The 19605-nt window shown below is 36.7% G+C and overlaps 1 protein-coding gene across 3 annotated transcripts in view; it reads left to right on the top strand.

Annotated features, from left to right (window-relative positions):
• ptpn11b (protein tyrosine phosphatase non-receptor type 11b) overlaps window positions 1-14999 on the top strand; it is a 60046-nt gene extending 45047 nt beyond the window's left edge. For all 3 annotated transcript variants that reach the window (XM_049462730.1, XM_007246268.4, XM_049462731.1), the window contains exons 9-16: window positions 1497-1652; window positions 3274-3405; window positions 3546-3700; window positions 4758-4825; window positions 4983-5134; window positions 8850-8950; window positions 9479-9596; window positions 11016-14999. In XM_049462730.1, coding sequence (XP_049318687.1) covers window positions 1497-1652; window positions 3274-3405; window positions 3546-3700; window positions 4758-4825; window positions 4983-5134; window positions 8850-8950; window positions 9479-9563 — 849 coding nt within the window. In that variant the 3' untranslated portion in view covers window positions 9564-9596; window positions 11016-14999. The remainder of the gene's footprint in view (window positions 1-1496; window positions 1653-3273; window positions 3406-3545; window positions 3701-4757; window positions 4826-4982; window positions 5135-8849; window positions 8951-9478; window positions 9597-11015) is intronic.
• Window positions 15000-19605: the final 4606 nt, after the last annotated feature.

Raw genomic sequence — 19605 nt, forward strand, 5'->3', positions numbered from 1 at the left:
TGCAGTGCCAATGCTAAAACCACAGTAGTGTTGCTGAGCAAATCCAGCAGCCGGCATGCTAACATTGTGGTAGAAATATTAACAACATTATACAACAGTTAGTTCCGACCTCACAATCTGATTGGTTGAGAAGTGTTCTAGCCGTGCTGATATATGTGATAACATCACGGCCTTCTCACACTAAACTTGTATTACTCCGCTGACGCATTGCCGAGTAACAGCGTATATATACAGGACACCCGCAGCAGCGTTAGCTTAGCACAGACTAGCGCTCAGCCGCGGCACGCTCGCCCACAGCGCTGACTCGTCTTTTGAGGAAAAAAGAGAAAGAAAATCGCTCGGTTAATGCTGTCTGACAGCCAGAACGCTAACCAGCCAGGCTGGGCTAAGCTACGTTAATGCTGAGCTAAAGCAAGCTACGCTAACCTAACCACAGTCCAGCCGGCTAGCTAAAACCAACACCACCCAGCCAAACAAGCAGAAGTGCTAAAACAATGTGCAGCTTTCACCTGAAGACAACTACACAAAGCAGGAGAGAAGAGTATTAGCGTTATTTCACGCTCCTAATGTTACCATCTTCACTTATTCCCAATTTTGATTTCAAGCTAATTTTTGTGGTGCTAGTCTGTATGAACCATACACCGTTTTGTAGTTAAGTTTCAGTTCTGTGACAGTTGTTGTGGAACTACTTTTTGGCAGAAGGCACAGTCCATATTAAAGCATGTTCAAACTGAATTTCTTTAAGTTCTTTGATTTATTTTCTTAATTCATTTTGTAAAAAAAAAACTGTTGTATAAAAGCAAAGCCGTGTGTTATCACGAAAAACATCATGCCTACGACCAAATCACAGCCGTGATGTTATTCGTGATAACACACTCCCTCTCGTGTTCTATTGCTTAAATATTGTTTGTAATTATTCCAGAGTTTGCAGGTAGCTAGCTGAAGACATTGTAAATGGTCGGCTTGGTTAGCTTTTAGCCTAGCACCAATTGTTCCACAACTTTCCGTTTCTTGCATGGTTCTTTTGAGCTCTCTGCCTGCAGTTTCTGGGAAGTATAGGAAATTGCACTTTCACAATGCCTTGTGAATGTAGCAAGCAATATTCCTATAAGTAGAAGAATTAAATTATCAACTAAATCAAATTCTTTAGATTTGGTATTTTGGAATTTTGAAAAGATGGATTTTCTTTTTGAAAAAACAGTGTTTAAAGTTTATAGTTTGTCACTTCCATGAGCAGAATGTTCCTTATAAATCAACTATGCTGAGATAAATACACTGTTTTATTCTAAAACCTATTTTTTAATGAACACAAATATATTATTTTAATGTCCAGAATCTGCTGTTTTTGAACAGAATTCTAAATGCTTTTTAAAATTGAAATGCTTTAATTATTGCTAATGATAATTGCAGATTCTGCCAGTTGGACAGTTAGATTTTTTTATGCACAAATGTATTTACTCAGATTTGCTGCTGTAATTGTGCTTGTTCTTCCCCAGAGTAAGCATGAAGAGGGTCGTCACGTGGATGAAGGCAAAGTGTTCATCGCTACTCAGGGCTGCCTTCAGAACACAGTGCTGGACTTCTGGAAAATGGTCTACCAAGAAAACACTCATGTTATTGTCATGACCACCAAGGAGATGGAGCGGGGCAGGGTAAGGGCCGGCCCCGGAGGCCTCTGCGCTTTATTTATTTTCAGCTGCTGTACAGAAAGTGTTCAGATCATGAGTTCAGAGCACAATCAGGCTTTATTCTGCTCATGGGAGGCCTGCAGATATTGTGCTGTACAGCGGCGTTCTGCGCTCCCCAGAGTGATGCACTGCATATTTTAGCATTTCGCCTGTTCTACTCATCAAACCAGATACAGAGCAGGTCCTTTGTGAGTTACATGTGCTGTAGTGAAAGTAATTCACACTGACTTTGTTGTACTCTGAATTGTAGTACATCGTGTTCTATTAGTTTAATTTAACTCATTGTTAATAGATGCATAGAGATGGAAGTGTAGTATTGCAGTGCTATTCGGAAGAAAGATAAAGGTTACCGTGAACAAGAAATGATTAATAATTTAGATTCATATGAGCAAGTCTTTGTCCTTTTTTTTGAGCTACACATATGGAAGTAGAGTGTATGGAGTTGTAGAGGTTCCTAATGGTGTCCTGTCATGTTTTGTGGTAGTTCAAAAGCATCCAACAAGTGCTGGGCGATTAATTCGGTTTGTTTTAATGCATTTTTTCTAAATTACATAAAAACATTTTATCTTTTTATTCTAAAATATCTGAAAATGCTACTCATTTCTGAAGTGTTTATCCGTCTTACCTTAGTTACCGGTGCCTCTTACAGACTAACTCGCGCATATTTTCTAACTATTCCTCTCAGTCTGATAACCGAGCTCGTACCAGAAAAAGTTCCAGCACTGTTTCAGCACTTTTGACACAAACACCCGGTGGGATAAAGCATAAATTCAGCTAGAAATAAATCCTACCGTTTCTAAAAAACTGCAGCGTCATCGCTTTTCTGTGAGGATCTATGATTAATTATGGAAAATAATAATAAAAAACAATGTGTTTATTGCATTATTTCTCAAATTTCAGTCAGCACCTTTATTTTGAAGTATAATCCAGAGTCCGTCAGTGCGTGAGATTCTCCACGGCTGTGTGTACACGAGGTCAGAGCGTGATATGAACGTATGGGCTTATAAACAGTGTTTTGAATCATTGATTCACTCAATTAGTCGACTCAACCTAAAGGGTCTAAACTGTGAAACACCATTTTTTTACAAGGTAAACCTAGTAAACTTATTTTTTTACTAGGTAAACCTAGTTTTGAACCATTTCTTCATCTGTCATCTGTAGTTTGATTTTAGTAGGGGGGGAAATAATTGATTATAATCGATTCGTTTGGGAAAAAGTTAAAGCTTATTTTTTTAGGACATAATCACCCAAGTTTACATCCAACACATTTTCAATAACAAATAGATCTGGCATTTTAACTGTGACTTCAAGGCAGGCTCTTGGCAGCAGTATGTAGATGTAGCATGATCATTCAGAAAGGTAGGGCCACTGGTTGCAGGACCCCATTAAAGTTAAACTGGGCTGACAAAGTGCCTGTAATGAAATTTAATCTGAAAGTTTATCTGGCATCGTGCATAATTGCACCGCACACCACAATGACATTTCTTCTTGAATTTTTATTTCTATAAGTTGATTCTTTCTATTTTGAAGATGAGTGTAATATCAGCTTTGTTGATCCTTAAATTGTATTCCTGTCCCTCTGCAGAATAAGTGTGTGCGGTACTGGCCAGATATAGGTTTAACAAGGGAGTTTGGGAAGGTGTGTGTGAGGAACATTGAAGAGCACACTGCTCAGGACTACATTCTCCGAGAGCTGGAGGTTACACGTACAGATCGGGTAAGACTCAATCTCCTCATTATTCAGACAGCACAGAATTTACCTTTTACCTCTTATGTAATTAAAAAATATTTTACTCTAAATCTAGCAGAATGTAGTGACTTAATTGCTGACTGTTTGCTTGCTGTGGCTGTTTGCAGAAAGAGCCTGTCAGGTACATTTGGCACTACCAGTACCTGAGCTGGCCTGATCACGGAGTGCCCAATGAACCAGGAGGAGTTCTCAACTTTCTGGAACAGGTCAACAGAACACAGAGTGCCATTCCAGACACCGGACCTGTTGTGGTCCACTGCAGGTAGCACACGGTGCAGCTCAGCTGCCTCTCAAATATGTTAACTCTAATGTGTACACAGCTATATAACAAATATATTGTTGCTGTCATGCAGAAAAAAGTTGCCTCTCCAAAGTGAAAAGGTCAAAAAGTTGACAGATTTTTGTAAAAGAAAAAGGTGGCAACAATGTAGAGGCAAGGTTTTTGCATGACAGGTTATGGTTTGATGGCTTTACATAGCAAACACATTCGTTTTTAATCCTAAGGTCATCTAGACTATGAATAAACATAATGAATCACGTAGTAAACTTAAAATTGTTATACAGACCAAAATACTCATAATAAGCATTTAGGGTGGTCCTGATGAGCCCCAATTTCATCATACATTTTTTGACTTAAGGATACTTAAAAGAATTCTTTGAAGTTTTTCGGGTTGACTGATCCACTGTGGGTGGTAATGCTTTACAAGATAACACCTTACAACCCCTGAGGTGATATATATATATATAAATTAAAAGACCACTTCAAAATCAGTTTCTCTGTTTTAACTACTTATAGATATTTAGAGTAAAAAGAACATTGTGGTTTGATTCTATGAACTACTGATTCTAAATGAAAGTATTGTAATTGTATTGTATTGTATTGTAAAGTCTTGGCATGCTCTCCACCAGTCTTACACACTGCTTTTGGGTGACCTTGTGCCATTCCTGACACAAATATTCAAGCAGTTCAGCTTGGTTTGAGGGTGATCATCTATCTTCCTCTTGATCACATTCTAGAGGTTTTCAGTGGGGTTCAGGTCTGGAGATTGGGATGGCCATGACATTGTCTTGATCTGGTGGTCCTTCAACCACACCCTAATTGATCTAGCTATGATGTAATCATGAAAGATATAAGTTGGTCACAAGCCATCAAACAAAGCTGAACTTCCTGAATTTTTGTGCCAGGAGTGGAATAAGGTCACCCAAAAGCAGTATGAAAGACTTGTTTAGAGCCTGCCAAGATGCATGAAAACTGTAATTAAAAATCACAATGTTTCCTGTGTATTTCATATTGTTTTTGCTTTGTCCTTTTATTACAGTGCAGGGATAGGAAGGACAGGCACAATCATTGTGATTGACATCCTCATTGACATCATAAACAGACAAGGTATGCCCTTCATCCCTTCATCACTTAGTTTTTTATATTATTTCCAGGCTTTACTGTCAATAACTGATTGTTTGTGTTATATAACTATACATCATATAGACGTGACTGCAGACTACAGTGTATTAGTTTAAATCCTGTGTAAATCTCCTCTCTTTAGGGCTGGACTGTGACATTGACATCCCAAAGACCATTCAGAGAGTGCGTCAGCAGCGTTCAGGCATGGTCCAGACTGAAGCACAGTACAAGTTCATCTACATGGCTGTGCAGCAGTATATCGACACAGCCCAAAAGAGACTGGAGGAAGAGCAGGTACACACACACACACACACACACACCCCTACACACACACACACAATCTTACACACAAACACACACAGGATTTAACTTACAATCACCAACAGTAAGGGAATTACAACGGACAAAGGATTTCAGCGCTATAAATAGAGCACAGTTGATGAGATTGTACTACATTTTGTTTCAAGGGATCACCCCACTATAACTGCTGCCTAAAAGTGGTTCCAATGCAATAGTATTTCAATTCAGGGCAGTCTGTTGTTTTGATGTTAACTCTCTGTCAGAAGCCAGATTTAACATTCCGGTCAATACCACATTTGAAGACAAAAAGATGTTAGTTGATGTTAGTTGCATTTTTTAGTTTTATTTGTACTAGATTAACACATACCTGTCAAGTCTCCCGTTTTGGCCGGGAAACTACCGTATTTTACTCCTCTTTCCCGCCGTCCTCCCGTATTAGTATTTTCCCGTAAATTTCCCTGATTATATTAAAATAAAAAAATATGTATTATTGAGGAGACAGGGCACTGACCGCTCTGTGTCTCTTAACCAATCGTGAAGTCGGTTCAAGGAGAAAGTCCCGCCTTTCAGGAGAAACAGCCAATCAGCTTGCAAAGGAGGGTCAGCGTGGGGAAGCCCCCAGTCGCTGTGAGTTCAGGCAGCTAGTCGGAGCAGCTGATGTTACAACAGATCTGGATACACAGCGATTTTTCTAAAAGAAAAGTAACGGTAGGCTAATCATGTAAACTGTGATGAATTTTTTCTGATAGCTGCTTAAAAATACTCGTCTCCGAATAAAAACACAGAGATTAAACCTTTTAAAATAAAACAATTACAGCTTGTGACTGAGTTTAACTAGAAATGTGGAGAGGACCGAAATTAACTGAACTGATCAGAGGTGGAGTGATCAATAAATAAAAATTATTAATTGTGGAATATATCTGGTCCATGTCCTTTTAGTAAAAGCTCATGATACTATTTTTAGGTCACCAACAGTCATTTTGCAGAATTTGTGCACCCTTTGTTCAATTTTAAATCCATTAAACAAATAAAAAATATATCATATAAAAGAGTGCATTTATTACAAAAAAGACATGAAATCTTAACTTTTTTTTTAATATCTAGAAAAGGGTTTTTAATTTGGCTGTATTAAAAGAATGACATATGTAGGAATGTCAACAACATGTTCAGATTCTGATAATCTAATTGTAGTGTGTAAGTGGTTCACTTGTGGTTATTTTAGTTTTCTTGTAAACCTGTCTTAAAATGTAAGGGATACTGAACCTTCGTTGGGGTGGTGGGACGACTTTAAGCGGACAGAGGAAAATATCCCTTATTTTTTAATCTAAAACTTGACAGGTATGGATTAACATTTTAAGTAGAGCTGGTCGATATGGCCCCCAAAAAAATCTTTGATTTAAAAAAAAAAAAAAAAATCAGATTTTCGATTTAAATTCACCTCTTCATCGATTCACAAATCGATTTTTTTCACCTACTAAAATCTCCTAAAAGTCGCTAGAAGTCGCTAAATGACATCATCGCCTAATTTGCATAAAAATGTTTTTGATGCTGTAAAGGATTAACATTGTGGGAGAGTCGGTGGTGAAAATTAAAACTCAGAGAAATTCATAAAAATACATCATCCTTAACTGTAAATTTGAATTAATCAATAAAATCGATTAATCGCCCAGCTCTAATTTTAAGCATTGATTTGAAGCTACTATTACAGTACATCAAATATAAATGTAATAATTAATTTCTGAACTCACTATAAATGTACACTGACATATGCTAGAAATGGTACCATGTCCTTTTTCTGGGCCATTTGAAATGGAAGGGGTAAAGGTCATGACCGTCTGCGTCTTGCTAAACAAACAAACGAATCACATCCACTTTCAATGCAGGAGGACCTAAGATATTAGTACATGTCCCATCACTTTTGGCATATTAGTTTATAGCATAGTATTCTTTTTTAAAATTAATTTGCTTTTTTCAGTCACTTTTTAAATTTGAACATCTTGTAATGCTTTTAAGTATACTTTATTTTCACAAGGGAATGATGGGACTTGTTGGAAGGACCAAAAAAGCAAAATATACTTTTTTGCTATAAAAAAACAGCTAAATAAAAACTTGTCTTAATGTCAAAATTAAAGTTCATGCACATTAATTGAACTACACTTGAGTTCACACAAACAGAGTCCCCTAAGTTTAGATCCAATAATTCCATTTCCAAATATTTCTCCCAAATATCCTTTAAGTTTATCATAGAAGAGAGAGATTCATTAGACATTAGACATAAATATATACCCTTAAAATCAGCCCTTTTGTGTCATACTGTTTGGTGAAAACGTGTTCCATCTCTGTCAGATCCATTGGCATCTCCCCCTGTAGAAGATATTTAAGAAAATGTCTAATTTGAAGATAAGATTTTGACAGACTATACCTCTACTGAATTTCCCGAAGGGCAACAGGACCGCATCTAAAAACATACAAGAGATCTGTGTAATTTTCTCATCTAAACCAGTCAAGGAATCCATAGTTTGATTGCTTTATTACAAAATCAATAAATATCACTGTCCAAATACATATGAACCTGACTGTATATTATTGTATAATCATATTGCAAAATTAAATGAGAAAATCTGTTCAGTATTTTAATAGCACGGGCCGTATTTACTAGGGGTGATATTTTATCGAAATCGATCGAAATTATGTCATGGTCTCGAGCATCGAAGTCAAAAAAGATGATCGGCGATCCCTCCCTCTAAGCTACGCAAGCACGCGTGCGTTACGCAAATGGCGCAGCACACTGTAGCCGACACCGCGGACATTGTAACTGCTCAAAAAGCAGCCTTTTCTCCAGAGAATGTGGACATTCTCATCTTCTTAAAGAAAAACTTGAAAATATAAAAATAACAGTTGTTTTGTCTAGCCTCAAATATGTTAATAGTTTTGGTACCTTAAGGAGCATCTTTCTCTCCGATAAAGTTAATAATATGTCTTTGTTAAAGAAAAAAACTTGTCATTCTCAGGGAGTCTTATTTTTCATGTTTAACTGTTCTAGTAGGATGGAGTTCAATTTGTTAAGGCTCTAATTGTTCTATTATTTTGTACATGACTGTTCCTGTATTATTTTATTATTTATTTTGTTATGTTGCACATTGCTGTTTTAATAGTGCACACTGCTGCTACCAAAAAAGCAACTAGATGACATTACATATATATCTTAATTAAATGATTAAAATTAGACCATTAGTGCCTAATGTGGTGTATTACAGAACACTTGTATCACTTTGCATCACTTATATCAAGCCCACCTTTTGAAATAAGATATTGTAAATTTGATGAATCAAACCAATAACTGACCATAGACTAATCTAAAACTGGCATAGGTCTCTGCTGTAAAAAAAGGAAAAAGAAAATCGAGTATCGAATCGAATCGTGACCCTAGAATTGGAAATAAAATCGAATCGAGGATTTAGAGAATCGTGACACCCCTAGTATTTACACACCTACACTCCTAGTTCTTTCAATAATTGAGAAATTATTATTCTTATTTTTAAAAATGTGCATAAAAACGAAATGTGCTTTATGTTGGTACTTTTTCTTAATTCATAAAAAATGGTTGACATATGGATGTTTGTGGAAAGGACTTGATTTAATTTAAACTCATTATTTAGCTGTTGTTTGTTTGTTTGTCTTACTGTTTATTTTTTATTACCATTTGCAGAGGAATAAGACAAAGGAGCGAGAGTACTCCAACATCAAGTACCCTCAGGTGACGAACGCTAGAGCCAATCCCAACCTGAGCTCCTCTCGCTCTTCATCTGTGTGAGTACTCATAACACATACACAGTAGAGAGTCCACACAAAATCCTGTAATTATGTTTAAGTATATATAATGTATGCACATGGTTTATGAGAAGGTTTAACTGCTTTGGCAGATGTGAATATGAATTCCAGTAGTGAATTTTATTTGCTATATGGTATTGTCTTACTGAGAAGACCTTGAGCATGTGTGTGAGTCAGATGAGCTGAGGGGAATGATTTTCCATAAACTGTTAGAGGACACTCTGGGGACTAATTAAAGTTTTTCTTAGTGTATGTAAATAGTGTAAACTGTGTAAATATGACTCACGTGTATGGTCGTCTCACTTGCTGGCTGTGTTTACTGTTTAAACCTGTGTGACGTAAAACGTGAGGTCACACGCAGTTCCTGCGCTCTGTTGAGAAACGTACGTTAGGCAATACTGGACTGTAAACTGAAGCCTATCTCTGTTAGTTTAGTGTGGATTTGTATTTGGCCTATAACTCTGTGACTGTTCTCCCTGTCTAAAACATCCTGTCCTGTTTCACCAGCATGAATGACGACTCATCCGGTGTGTACGAGAACTTAAACATCAAAAACCCAAAGAGCTCCGCCTGCACCAACACCAGGAGATAGGCCACGTGGGCCGCAGCCTCACACTGACTCTGCGTGAGTTCGCTTTTCTGTTTACTTACACACACACACACACACACACACACACACACACATACACAGACATACAGAAACTATACTACAGGCTGTGCTGCAGTTTGCAGCATGCACACAGGCATGCACACATTGCCACATAAACACAGGTGTTTGCATACATTTGCTGGTTTCAGGGGTGTGAAAACTGAAAAGCAGCAAAAGCAAAGAAAGAGAGCGAGAGGATGTAGAGGGGGCTCTGCCTTTTGTGTGGCTTTTTTAAAGTCTTTGTGTCATACAAAGAATTGGTATCAACTTACCAAAAATAAAAGGCTTTAAAAAAAAAGCTTCAACTGGGGACACCGATAGCCCTGGGTCTACTGACAAGATACAGAAATTGATTATGTAGAACAGGGGAAGGTGTCCTTAACCTTCATAATAGCAGCAAACTGAACAAAATAGGTAAAATAACTTAAGCCCTATCCAGACAGGATTAGTTTTTCAGGGGGTCCTGGGGTAATTTTTTTTTTTTTATAGGGAGTCCTCTGTGATTTTATTCCCGTCAGGAACGATAATGTGTTTATCTCAGATGCCCTCTAAGAAAATTACAGGCTGAATTACCTACTGTTTTTCGCTGAACTACGTGGTTTCATCACCTCACGTTTAATAAAATAGCTATTTGTCCACTGCCACGCACCATAATTAAACTTTGGTCACTCGTTTACACAGAGATCCACTTAAATACAAGAGTGAGTGGAAATGAAGCAGCTACTGAACGTGATGTCATGTGACCGAGAAAGCCAAAAAACTCACTGGTCCTCCTTTTTTAGAAGTGTGAAATATTTTTTACAGACATCCCCCTGAGAAACGTATCCTTTATTGTGCTAAATTAATATCATTGTCAAATTCTCCATTTAGTTGAAATGATAGAGGTATTGCAAACACACGGCAGCATAATCCAACCACTAGTTGGTGCTGTGGGCTAATTGTTGCTGTTTGAAAACACATTTTAGGTTGGTACAAATGCAAAATTAGCACTTGAAATCAACCCTAGGGCCTTCATAAGTAATCAGACAACTTTTGAGCCTGTAAAAAGCGACTGGGTAGAAATGGCTGTAAATCCATAGAAGTGGTGGCAAATTAGTATTAGTATTAATTAAATAATGTCAATATCCAAATAGTTATGAACTTAAAAAAAACAGACTCATTAACAACTGGAGCTCATTTCTTGTTGTTTGATTCTCATTCCAACTAAACAGTTTCTATACATACCCCTATACATGATCTCACAGGACCAGATAGCTATTATTTGGGTGGTGGATAATTCTCAGCACTGCAGTGACTGTACTGTACTGACGTTGTGGTGGCGTAATGCTGGTTTGAGCTGGTCAGACACAGCAGTGCTGCTGGGGTTTTTAAACATTTCTTTCTGTCTTTCTGCAGAGGCTATGTGTGGAAGTGTTTGGTGTCGGGATGGCTCTGGAGCTTTTGGCATTGAGTGGACGTGTATGTCTGCTGGCCCTGGACCGGCCCCGACCCCGGCCAGCACTGATTGGGCCACAGCTCCTCCACTGCTTCCCTCCTCACTCCTCACTGTCTGACTAACTGACTGACTCTCCGTGAGTGTGGTGGCACTCACAGTCTAAGTGCCTGATGTGCAGCAAAACAGCCAGAGCACAGCCGACATGGTGCTTCTCCTCCAGTCTGAAGATAAGCCTGCACAGCTCACCACTCAGCTACAAACCTCTACACACTTCTACACACTTCTACACCACCATGTCTGTCCTACAGGACTTCTCTGTGCTAAGCGATGCAAGCTTCAGCAGGGCTACGTTGCGTTCTGTCCAATATATGCCTGCTGTCCATTGGATGTGGATGTGATGTACTGTAACCAAAGACTTTTTTTTGTATATTTCTCACTGTATCTCACTAGCGGCAGGCAGTAATCTGGGCTTCGCTGAGCCGAGTGATGGACAGGTGATTGAGATGTAGAGAGGTGGCACACTGAAGCAATCCGGGGGTCTAAGGATCTCTACGAATTCTGTGCCAGGATTTGACGATTAGCCAAGATATGCCAAATTAGGTCATTTTTTGCTATTGGCATTTATTGGATTGGTAGCTAAACGGTAACAGTGCTAAACGGGTAGTTTTAAGCAGGATGTGTGCAATAGAATCAAAATTAGAGCGCAGCAAGTTTCATTCGTGCCAATAAGCAGCCTGCATTTCGTGCTTCGTGCAGATGTGTCCGCTTCCTCGCTGCGTTACAAAAGCTTCACTCTTTACAGAGCTCACAGACTGCTGTACGGGGGCTACTCGCATGTTACAGCCGGCTACTGACGGGCTCCTCGACCAATCAGCCTGCGTGCATAGTGGGTGGGCTCCTCCCACTAGAACTTAGGCTTCTTCTTCTCCTTCCTGAACAGTGGGCACGCCTTCAGGACTAGAGAGGTTTTTATTTCCTCGTTTTTAGTTGTTTTTTCTATGTGTTATATCTATGATTCCTTCATTCAGAGTTTTCGTTATAACGTGATTTTTGTGTATGTGGTTGGTTTTGCGATTTTTTCGATGTACAGCACATATGCAGGTTTTTGATGAAGAAGATGATTATGTTGGGGTTTTTTTTGGCAATCTGATGTTGAAATCAATCTCTGGCCAGGGTTGAGGTTAGTTGATGTTAGTTTTTCATTTCATTGTTAGGGATGCACCATCATTTAAAAAATTGGAAACAAAATGAAAAAAAAAACACTAAATTAAATATATATATACACAGATGTATATTTATTGAACATCCCAGCTAGGTCTACCATGATGAGCACGATTGTATGGACGATATATTGTCCCAAAAATAAGTTTTTTGTCATTTTAATACCATTTTATTCCAGTGATACACTTGAAAATGATAATGTTATAGCATAATATACAGTAACACCATTTTAAAGCAATGAACTGTTATTCATTCATTCATGTTTTTATCTAAATAAATAAAACATAAGTAAAATAAAACTGCAGGTTCTAAAATGATTTGACATACCAGATCACGTTTTGATAATTATTTTAATTATAATGACAGGCCTAATCCCAGCAGACATAAAAACTAAGCACACTATGAATTAAATAAATAAATAAATAAATAAATGAGTCATTGTTCTGTATAAATTATTTTACCTTTTCTTTTTTATTATTGATTGCTTTTTGTAATTGTCAGCCAAATAATTTAGATTTCCACGATTTATTTGGTGCATCCCTATTTTATGATGTTATACCACATGTTCTTCAAAGGAGGATCACAGAATCTTTTTAATCGATATTCAGGGTGTATTGCATTATTATATATAAACAGATATTTTGGGATGGCGCTGTAACATTACATTTTAAGCGCAGGTTGAGATTTATTCTGGGAATTCTAGGTCGGGTAGGTGAAAGTCGTCATGTTTCTAAACGTGTCCAGGCCTCGAGGGCCGGGTCATTGACGTGAGCAGCCTTCAGCGCAGACTTAAGCTAAACAGCAGCGGGCCAGATGGCCCCAGCCCAAGATTAAAGAATAGATTTGTCTAGGAAAAAAAGCAATTTGAAAGACGGCTGTAATCCAGGCGAGATGATTGGAAGAAAGCAGCATCGCTGGTGATGTCAGAAGACAGGCGATGTTGCGTACGCTGCACGGCTGCATGCGAGGACGTATGCGGCCGTCTTTCAGCTGAAAATAACCCGGGTCACGATGGCTCTGATTAATCACTGTCTATGAGCGTGAATGTGGTTTTACCCAGGGCTAAACGAGGAGCGTGTGATGTCATGAGAGTAGAAGAAGAGAGGATACGTGCTTTATTTGGGTGCGACTCCGCTGTGGTTTCAGTGTTTTTTTTAGTGTTTTTTTTTAGGCTGTGATCTGACAGATGTTGCCAAGTTGCTGTAAAATCCCCCTCAAAACAGCAATTAAAGCAGCAATCTGAAGGTTTAGTTTTTTTTGGATCATTAACCTGTGAATTTGCTGTCCTCTTGGTGACTTTCAGAGCCAAAAATTGTGTCAGTAAGCTTGTGCAGGTTTTAGAGTGTGGGCGGAGATTTGCATCTAGTACTACAAATAAGCGAACACTGAAGTTTAATGCTAGTAATCATGTCCCAGTGCTCGAGCTTATAAAGCTTATTCTCTGTCTTTTACCACACTTTGAATGAAAAATAAAGAATTCTATTTATTGTATCTTAATTCTACGCTGATCAAGCATTACATTATGACTACCTCCTTGTTTCGAGACTTATTATCCATTTTTTTAGCTCTACTTACCATATGGTTGCTGTTTTTTATCTGTTACACTTCATAATTTATTATCCTCTTTTCATCCCCAAGACCACACAGAGGGTATTATTTGGGTTATGGCTCATTCTCATTGTCAGTGCAGTGGGCACGGTTTCATGGTGGTGATTAATGTATTAGTGTTAGACTGTGGTGTGCTGGTATGAGTGGATCAGACACAGCAGTGCTGCTGGAGTTTTTAAACACTCTGTGTCCACTCACTTTGCGTTTACTCTATTAAACACTCCAACCTAGTTGTTCCAGCTTGAAATGTAAAGTCAGAGACTGGAGCTCATCTGTTGCTACACAGTTTGTGTTGGTCATCCTGTAGTCCTTCTTCAGTGCTCACAGGACGCTGCTCACAGAACAGTTGTTGGACTATTCTCAGTGCAGCTGTGACACTATGGTGTTTAAAAACTCCAGCAGCACTGCTGTAGCTGGATAATGGATAATGGATGACAGGTGTAAAAATGAGGATGTAGTCATAATGATCAGTGTACTAGGACTGAAGATGATCTCTTGTATAACTTGTTGAATTTTTGTTTGAAAGTTTGTTTCCTCACTTTAAGGGGTCAATCTTTGGCGATTTGCTGAGATAGTGAGACTTTTAATACTTGAACTTTGACCTTTGTATGAACTACTGAACCCTAGCGGCAGGCTAGTGTCAGAATGTCCTTTGAGTGTTGGCGAGTATATGACTTTTTTTGTTTGTTTGTTTGTTTTTGTCATTTCGATGTTTTGCCATCACTGTTGGATTTTATGATATATATTGGTTTACTCAGAAGTTGATTTATTTTAAATTTTATGTTTTAAATCTATACAGAAATATGGACATTATTATTATTAATATTGTGTTGATTATTCTAAAGTATATCAAAAATGTTATTTTGCTTTTTTGTTAATTTGCTTAATTTACTTGAATATTATGTTGATCTATGATTAATATTTTTTATCCCTGTTTCTGTGGTGAATGAACTATGCCTGAGTATGTGAGTAGTGGTGTGTGCTGACTGTCCTCGTGTGAAGACTGTTTTCCCCCTCTTGCACTGGCTCAGCCTAAACGCCTTTTGTCCTGGCAAACACAGCTGATGCGATGACTGTCTCAAATGATAATAATAATAAAATAAATGCATATAGTCTCTCAAACTTCTTTTTTTACCCAAATTTCTCCCCATTTTAGTGTAGCCCGTAGACTGTGTAAAGCTGGACAGAGCATCGTCTCTCAAAAGTGAAGCCACCACAGGTCGGGCGCCCCCTGCTGTTCGGTTGCAGAAAGCTGTGTAACCCCACCCATCCCCATAGGTTTTAATGGCAAAACAGACAATTTTCAATCACGTTTTTTTTCTAATATACTGTAATCCTACCTCCTTTATTTAAATGCAGCAGCTAGTGTAACCTCTGCTTATATTGTCATATTTTTATATCCCCACAGAATTCGTTTTTTAAAACTTTATTCATTTCTATTAAAAAAAGGTGTGGTTATTGTAAAAGGGCTGGTTATGGGCGGGACCAATAACAGACCGTCAGCTCCGCTCCGCTGCCCTGCAGCCTGTGACCGCGAGGCAGCCCTCAGGGGCGGGGTTATTTAAATGAGTAGGCTGTCTCTCCACAGTCTTTCTCCCTCCTCTGGTCTCTACAGCGCAGAATCGGGTTCCAGGATCGCCAACATGGCGGAAGATTTTGGCTTCATTTTCATTAAATGAATGGGAACGGCGACACGGCGTCCATCTTTTTTACAGTGTAGCCAATTAACCCACCCACTTACTAGGACCCACCACCCACTTTCACTTGCAGTGGTTTTGACACCAGAAGAGTAAGTAAAGGTATAGCTAAGACTAATTGGTACTTTTGGCAGTGTGGGCAGTGAGCCAAGTCCTGCTGGAAAATGAAATCCGCATCTCCATAAAAGTTGTCAGCAGAGGGAGTTTCCACAATCAGTGATGGTTTGAAGAGTCATGTCATCTGCTGGTGTTGATCCTCTGAGTTATATCAAGTCTAAAGTCAATGCAGTGTTATCTTGGAAAATCTTACAGCACTTCGTGCTTCCCTCTGCTGACAACTTTTATGGAGATGTGGATTTCATTTTCCAGCAGGACTTGGCACACTGCCCACACTACCAAAAGTGCCAGTCTGTCTTATATAATATTTAATAAATATTTAAAAAATAATATTTTCTTAAACACTGATTTCTGTTTTTTTTTATTTTTTTTTTATTGGCTGTAAGCCATAATCATCAACAGTAAATGAAATAAACACTTAAAATACATTACTCTGTGTGTAATACATCTATATAATATATGAGTTACACATTTCTGTCTGTTTTCTGCATACTTTATTATCCATAATTAATTAAACAAGGAATCAAACCTATTATTAAATAATGTTAATTATTATGTTATTTTTTTTAAGAGGTTACTGGTACAAACTGGGAAATTGCAGGTGAATTAGGGGCAGATAAAGAGAGTGAGGTGAGGTATTAAATGAATAAGCAATAAATATGTTAATATTTGTGCTTTAGACGATATAATGGGGGATAGAACAAGGGACTTTTATTCTGTCAGCGAGCGCATCCTCTGAACTTGCCACGCCCATGAACCTCCCAGCCAATCACAGCACCTGTGAAGCGCACCTGAACCCAACACATCTTTCTAATTAGTAAGACGCAAAGAACTCGGCGTGCTCTGCAGCAGGTGAGCAGAGAATCTGATTTATTTTCATATTTTAAGCTGAAAATATTGGTTTTATATCACCAGTACAGTAATATAATATCGCTAAGTGGGTAAATAAATTATACTTTTAATCATAGACCTGCTCTGTTGTTTGTGAACTGTATTAATATTTTAATAAACTAGTGTAGATAGACAGGTAGACCATGCTAACGCTAGCTTAGCTAACTAAATAATTAAGCTCATCTCTTTTAATATCAGAAAGAACTGGAAACAACAGCATTAGATAAACAGTTAATAAATACAGTGGAGCTCTGTGGAACATAATTAATACAGTTTGTTAATTCTACATTGTTTTTTTAATCGGATATAGTAAATTAAAGCTACCTATAGCTGAGGTTAAGCTAGATTAACTTGCTAAACTAGTTAATTGTGAGTCTCCTGTACTGAATAATGACAGTTAAAATACTATTTACCTAGTTGATCTTAGCTACGTTTCTGCTTAATGCTGTCAATACATTGTTTAGTATGTCTACATAGCCACTCTAAATATATATATTGTACTATATTACAGTTATTAGCTATATATGGAAGCCCAAAACAAAAAAATAAGGCATAGTTATGAGAAACTAAGTCATTTTTATGAGATAAAACCCCCAGACTTAGCATTTCTCAAATTTTGACTTAGTAAAGGACCCTTATTTTTTCATAACTGTATGCCTTTCCTTTTTCTTTCTATTTTATCCCCTTTATTTTTATTAAGAAATGAATTGAAGAATTGATGTTACAAACAGGGAATTATTTCTCATCGACAGTTAAAACTCAAGTTACAGAAAGATGTTTAAAACAAAAAATAAGGAACAAAATAGTAAAAAAAAGAATATGTAAAAGAAATACAAATTTAAATAGAAATATATTATATATATATATATATATATATATATATATATATATATATATATATATATGTGTGTGTAAAAAGAAAAAATAGGACATTCAAAATAAACAAATTATATACTAGAGCATCTCAAAATGACAATTTGAATATCATTGAAAAGTTACTTAATTTCAGTAATTCTGTTCAAAATGTGAAACTCATATTATATAGATCTATTACACACAGAGTGATCTATTTTAAGCGTTTGTTTCTTTTAAGACACTGCACTGACTTTGGACTTGATAAAACACAGTGGATCAACACCAGCAGATGACATGACTATCCAAACCATCACTGATTGGTGGAAACTTCACACTAGACCTCAAGCAGTTTGGACTGTGTGTCTCTCCACTCTTCCTCCAGTCTCTGCTCCCTTAATTTCCAAATTAAATACAAAATTTACTGATAATCAGTGATGATTTGAAGAGTCATGTCATCTGCTGGTGTTGATCCACTGTGTTTTATCAAGTCCAAAGTCAGTGCAGTGTTTTCCCACAAAATCTTACAGCACTTCATGCTTCCCTCTGCTGACAAACTTTATGTGGATTTTATTTTCCAGCAGGACTTGGCACACTGCCCAAACTGCCAAAAGTATTTGGTCTTATATTATATTCTGGGTTTTTATATACATTTTTTTCTTTTTAAATTAAAGTATTAAATGCCTAAAATAGATCACTCTGTGTGTAAAACATATATATATATATATATATATATATATATATATATATATATATATATATATATATATATATATATATAAATATATATAAAATGAGTAACATTTTAAACTGAATTACTAAAATTGAGATGCACTAGTTATATAAGTACAGAAAAACAATTGTGTGTAGGGATCTGGTATAAGCAAAATGAAATTGTCAATATGTCTCAATATGTTCATTAATTTAGCAGTTTTATTTTTACAGAATTGAATTGAATATAAGTAGGAGTAGAAGTCTTAGATTGGATTTTTTTTTTTTTTGTGTATTTCATTTTATGGGTCAAATATTTTGGCCAAAGCCCTTCACTGCATCATTTCAAAAAATATTAGAATGCATACAATTGAAGAAAATATGTTCAATACATTTTTATCACCACTAAAGTCTCACTTGTTCTCCACAAATAATACTGTTACAGGGATCACATTTATGAAGGGATCTATTGTATTGTTATTTAAGATATTTTTAGAAAGAGACCAAACCTTGATCCAATCAATGGTAAATTTTGAAGCCGACTAAGATAGAGTTCCAGGTGTAGATCTAGGGATAAATAAAAGTATGATTAAATATTTTATTATTTATGCAAATTCCTTCAGCCTATAGTGAGAACATTGAAGGTTGTAGGAATCTTAAAAAAAAAAATGTATACCCTCAGAAACAGCTTCTGTTACTGTTGTAGATTCTTTGGCGCTAAACTCAATGTTGTATTTGTGTATAAGAACAGAGTGTTGTGTACTAGTGTGTCTTAAAAATATAGAATATCATTAATATCATAAAAATTTGTGTGTAATATTGTTCAGTTAACTGTCATCTTTTGTATTGATTATGTTTAAAGTGACACGTTTAACACTTTGTTTTTTTTTTATTCTGATACTGTTTTAAATCAAGTATTCTAGTAAATTGGATTTTGGTTAGGATTTGGTAATTCTGGTTTTCATGGGTTTTAAACAATGTAAAATAAAAGGGTTGGAATGTGTCACTTTACATGTATATAAAAGATTGATTTTGTTAAAATAAAGTTGATAGCAAAATTATGATATTTAAGTTTTTCAGATGCACTAGTAATTGCTTTTATGTGCAAAAACAAATTCAATAAATATGAAAATGTATATGTATTTAAATTAGTACAAAATACAGGTTTAATGAAATTATCTTTCTTCTGTCTTTTTTTTAACAGGCTATAAAGACAAAGTGTAATAAAAGGTAGGTTACATTCCCAAAATATTTATTTACATATATCAAACCAAAAACATTTGACAGCAGTAGATAGTAGTACATACTTTGAAGTTATGTGTTTGTGTTAAACAATTTCTCCAATTTCTTTCTCCTTTTAAATTCCTTAGGATTCTTTCATCCAAACGGCACAGGCACAAGTTTTTCTACAGTTTATTTACAAGTTTTCATCCAGTTTTTTTTATTTGCAGGT

Source organism: Astyanax mexicanus, chromosome 13 (genome assembly GCF_023375975.1).
Source record: "Astyanax mexicanus isolate ESR-SI-001 chromosome 13, AstMex3_surface, whole genome shotgun sequence".
In the NCBI taxonomy this organism is placed as follows: domain Eukaryota; kingdom Metazoa; phylum Chordata; class Actinopteri; order Characiformes; family Acestrorhamphidae; genus Astyanax; species Astyanax mexicanus.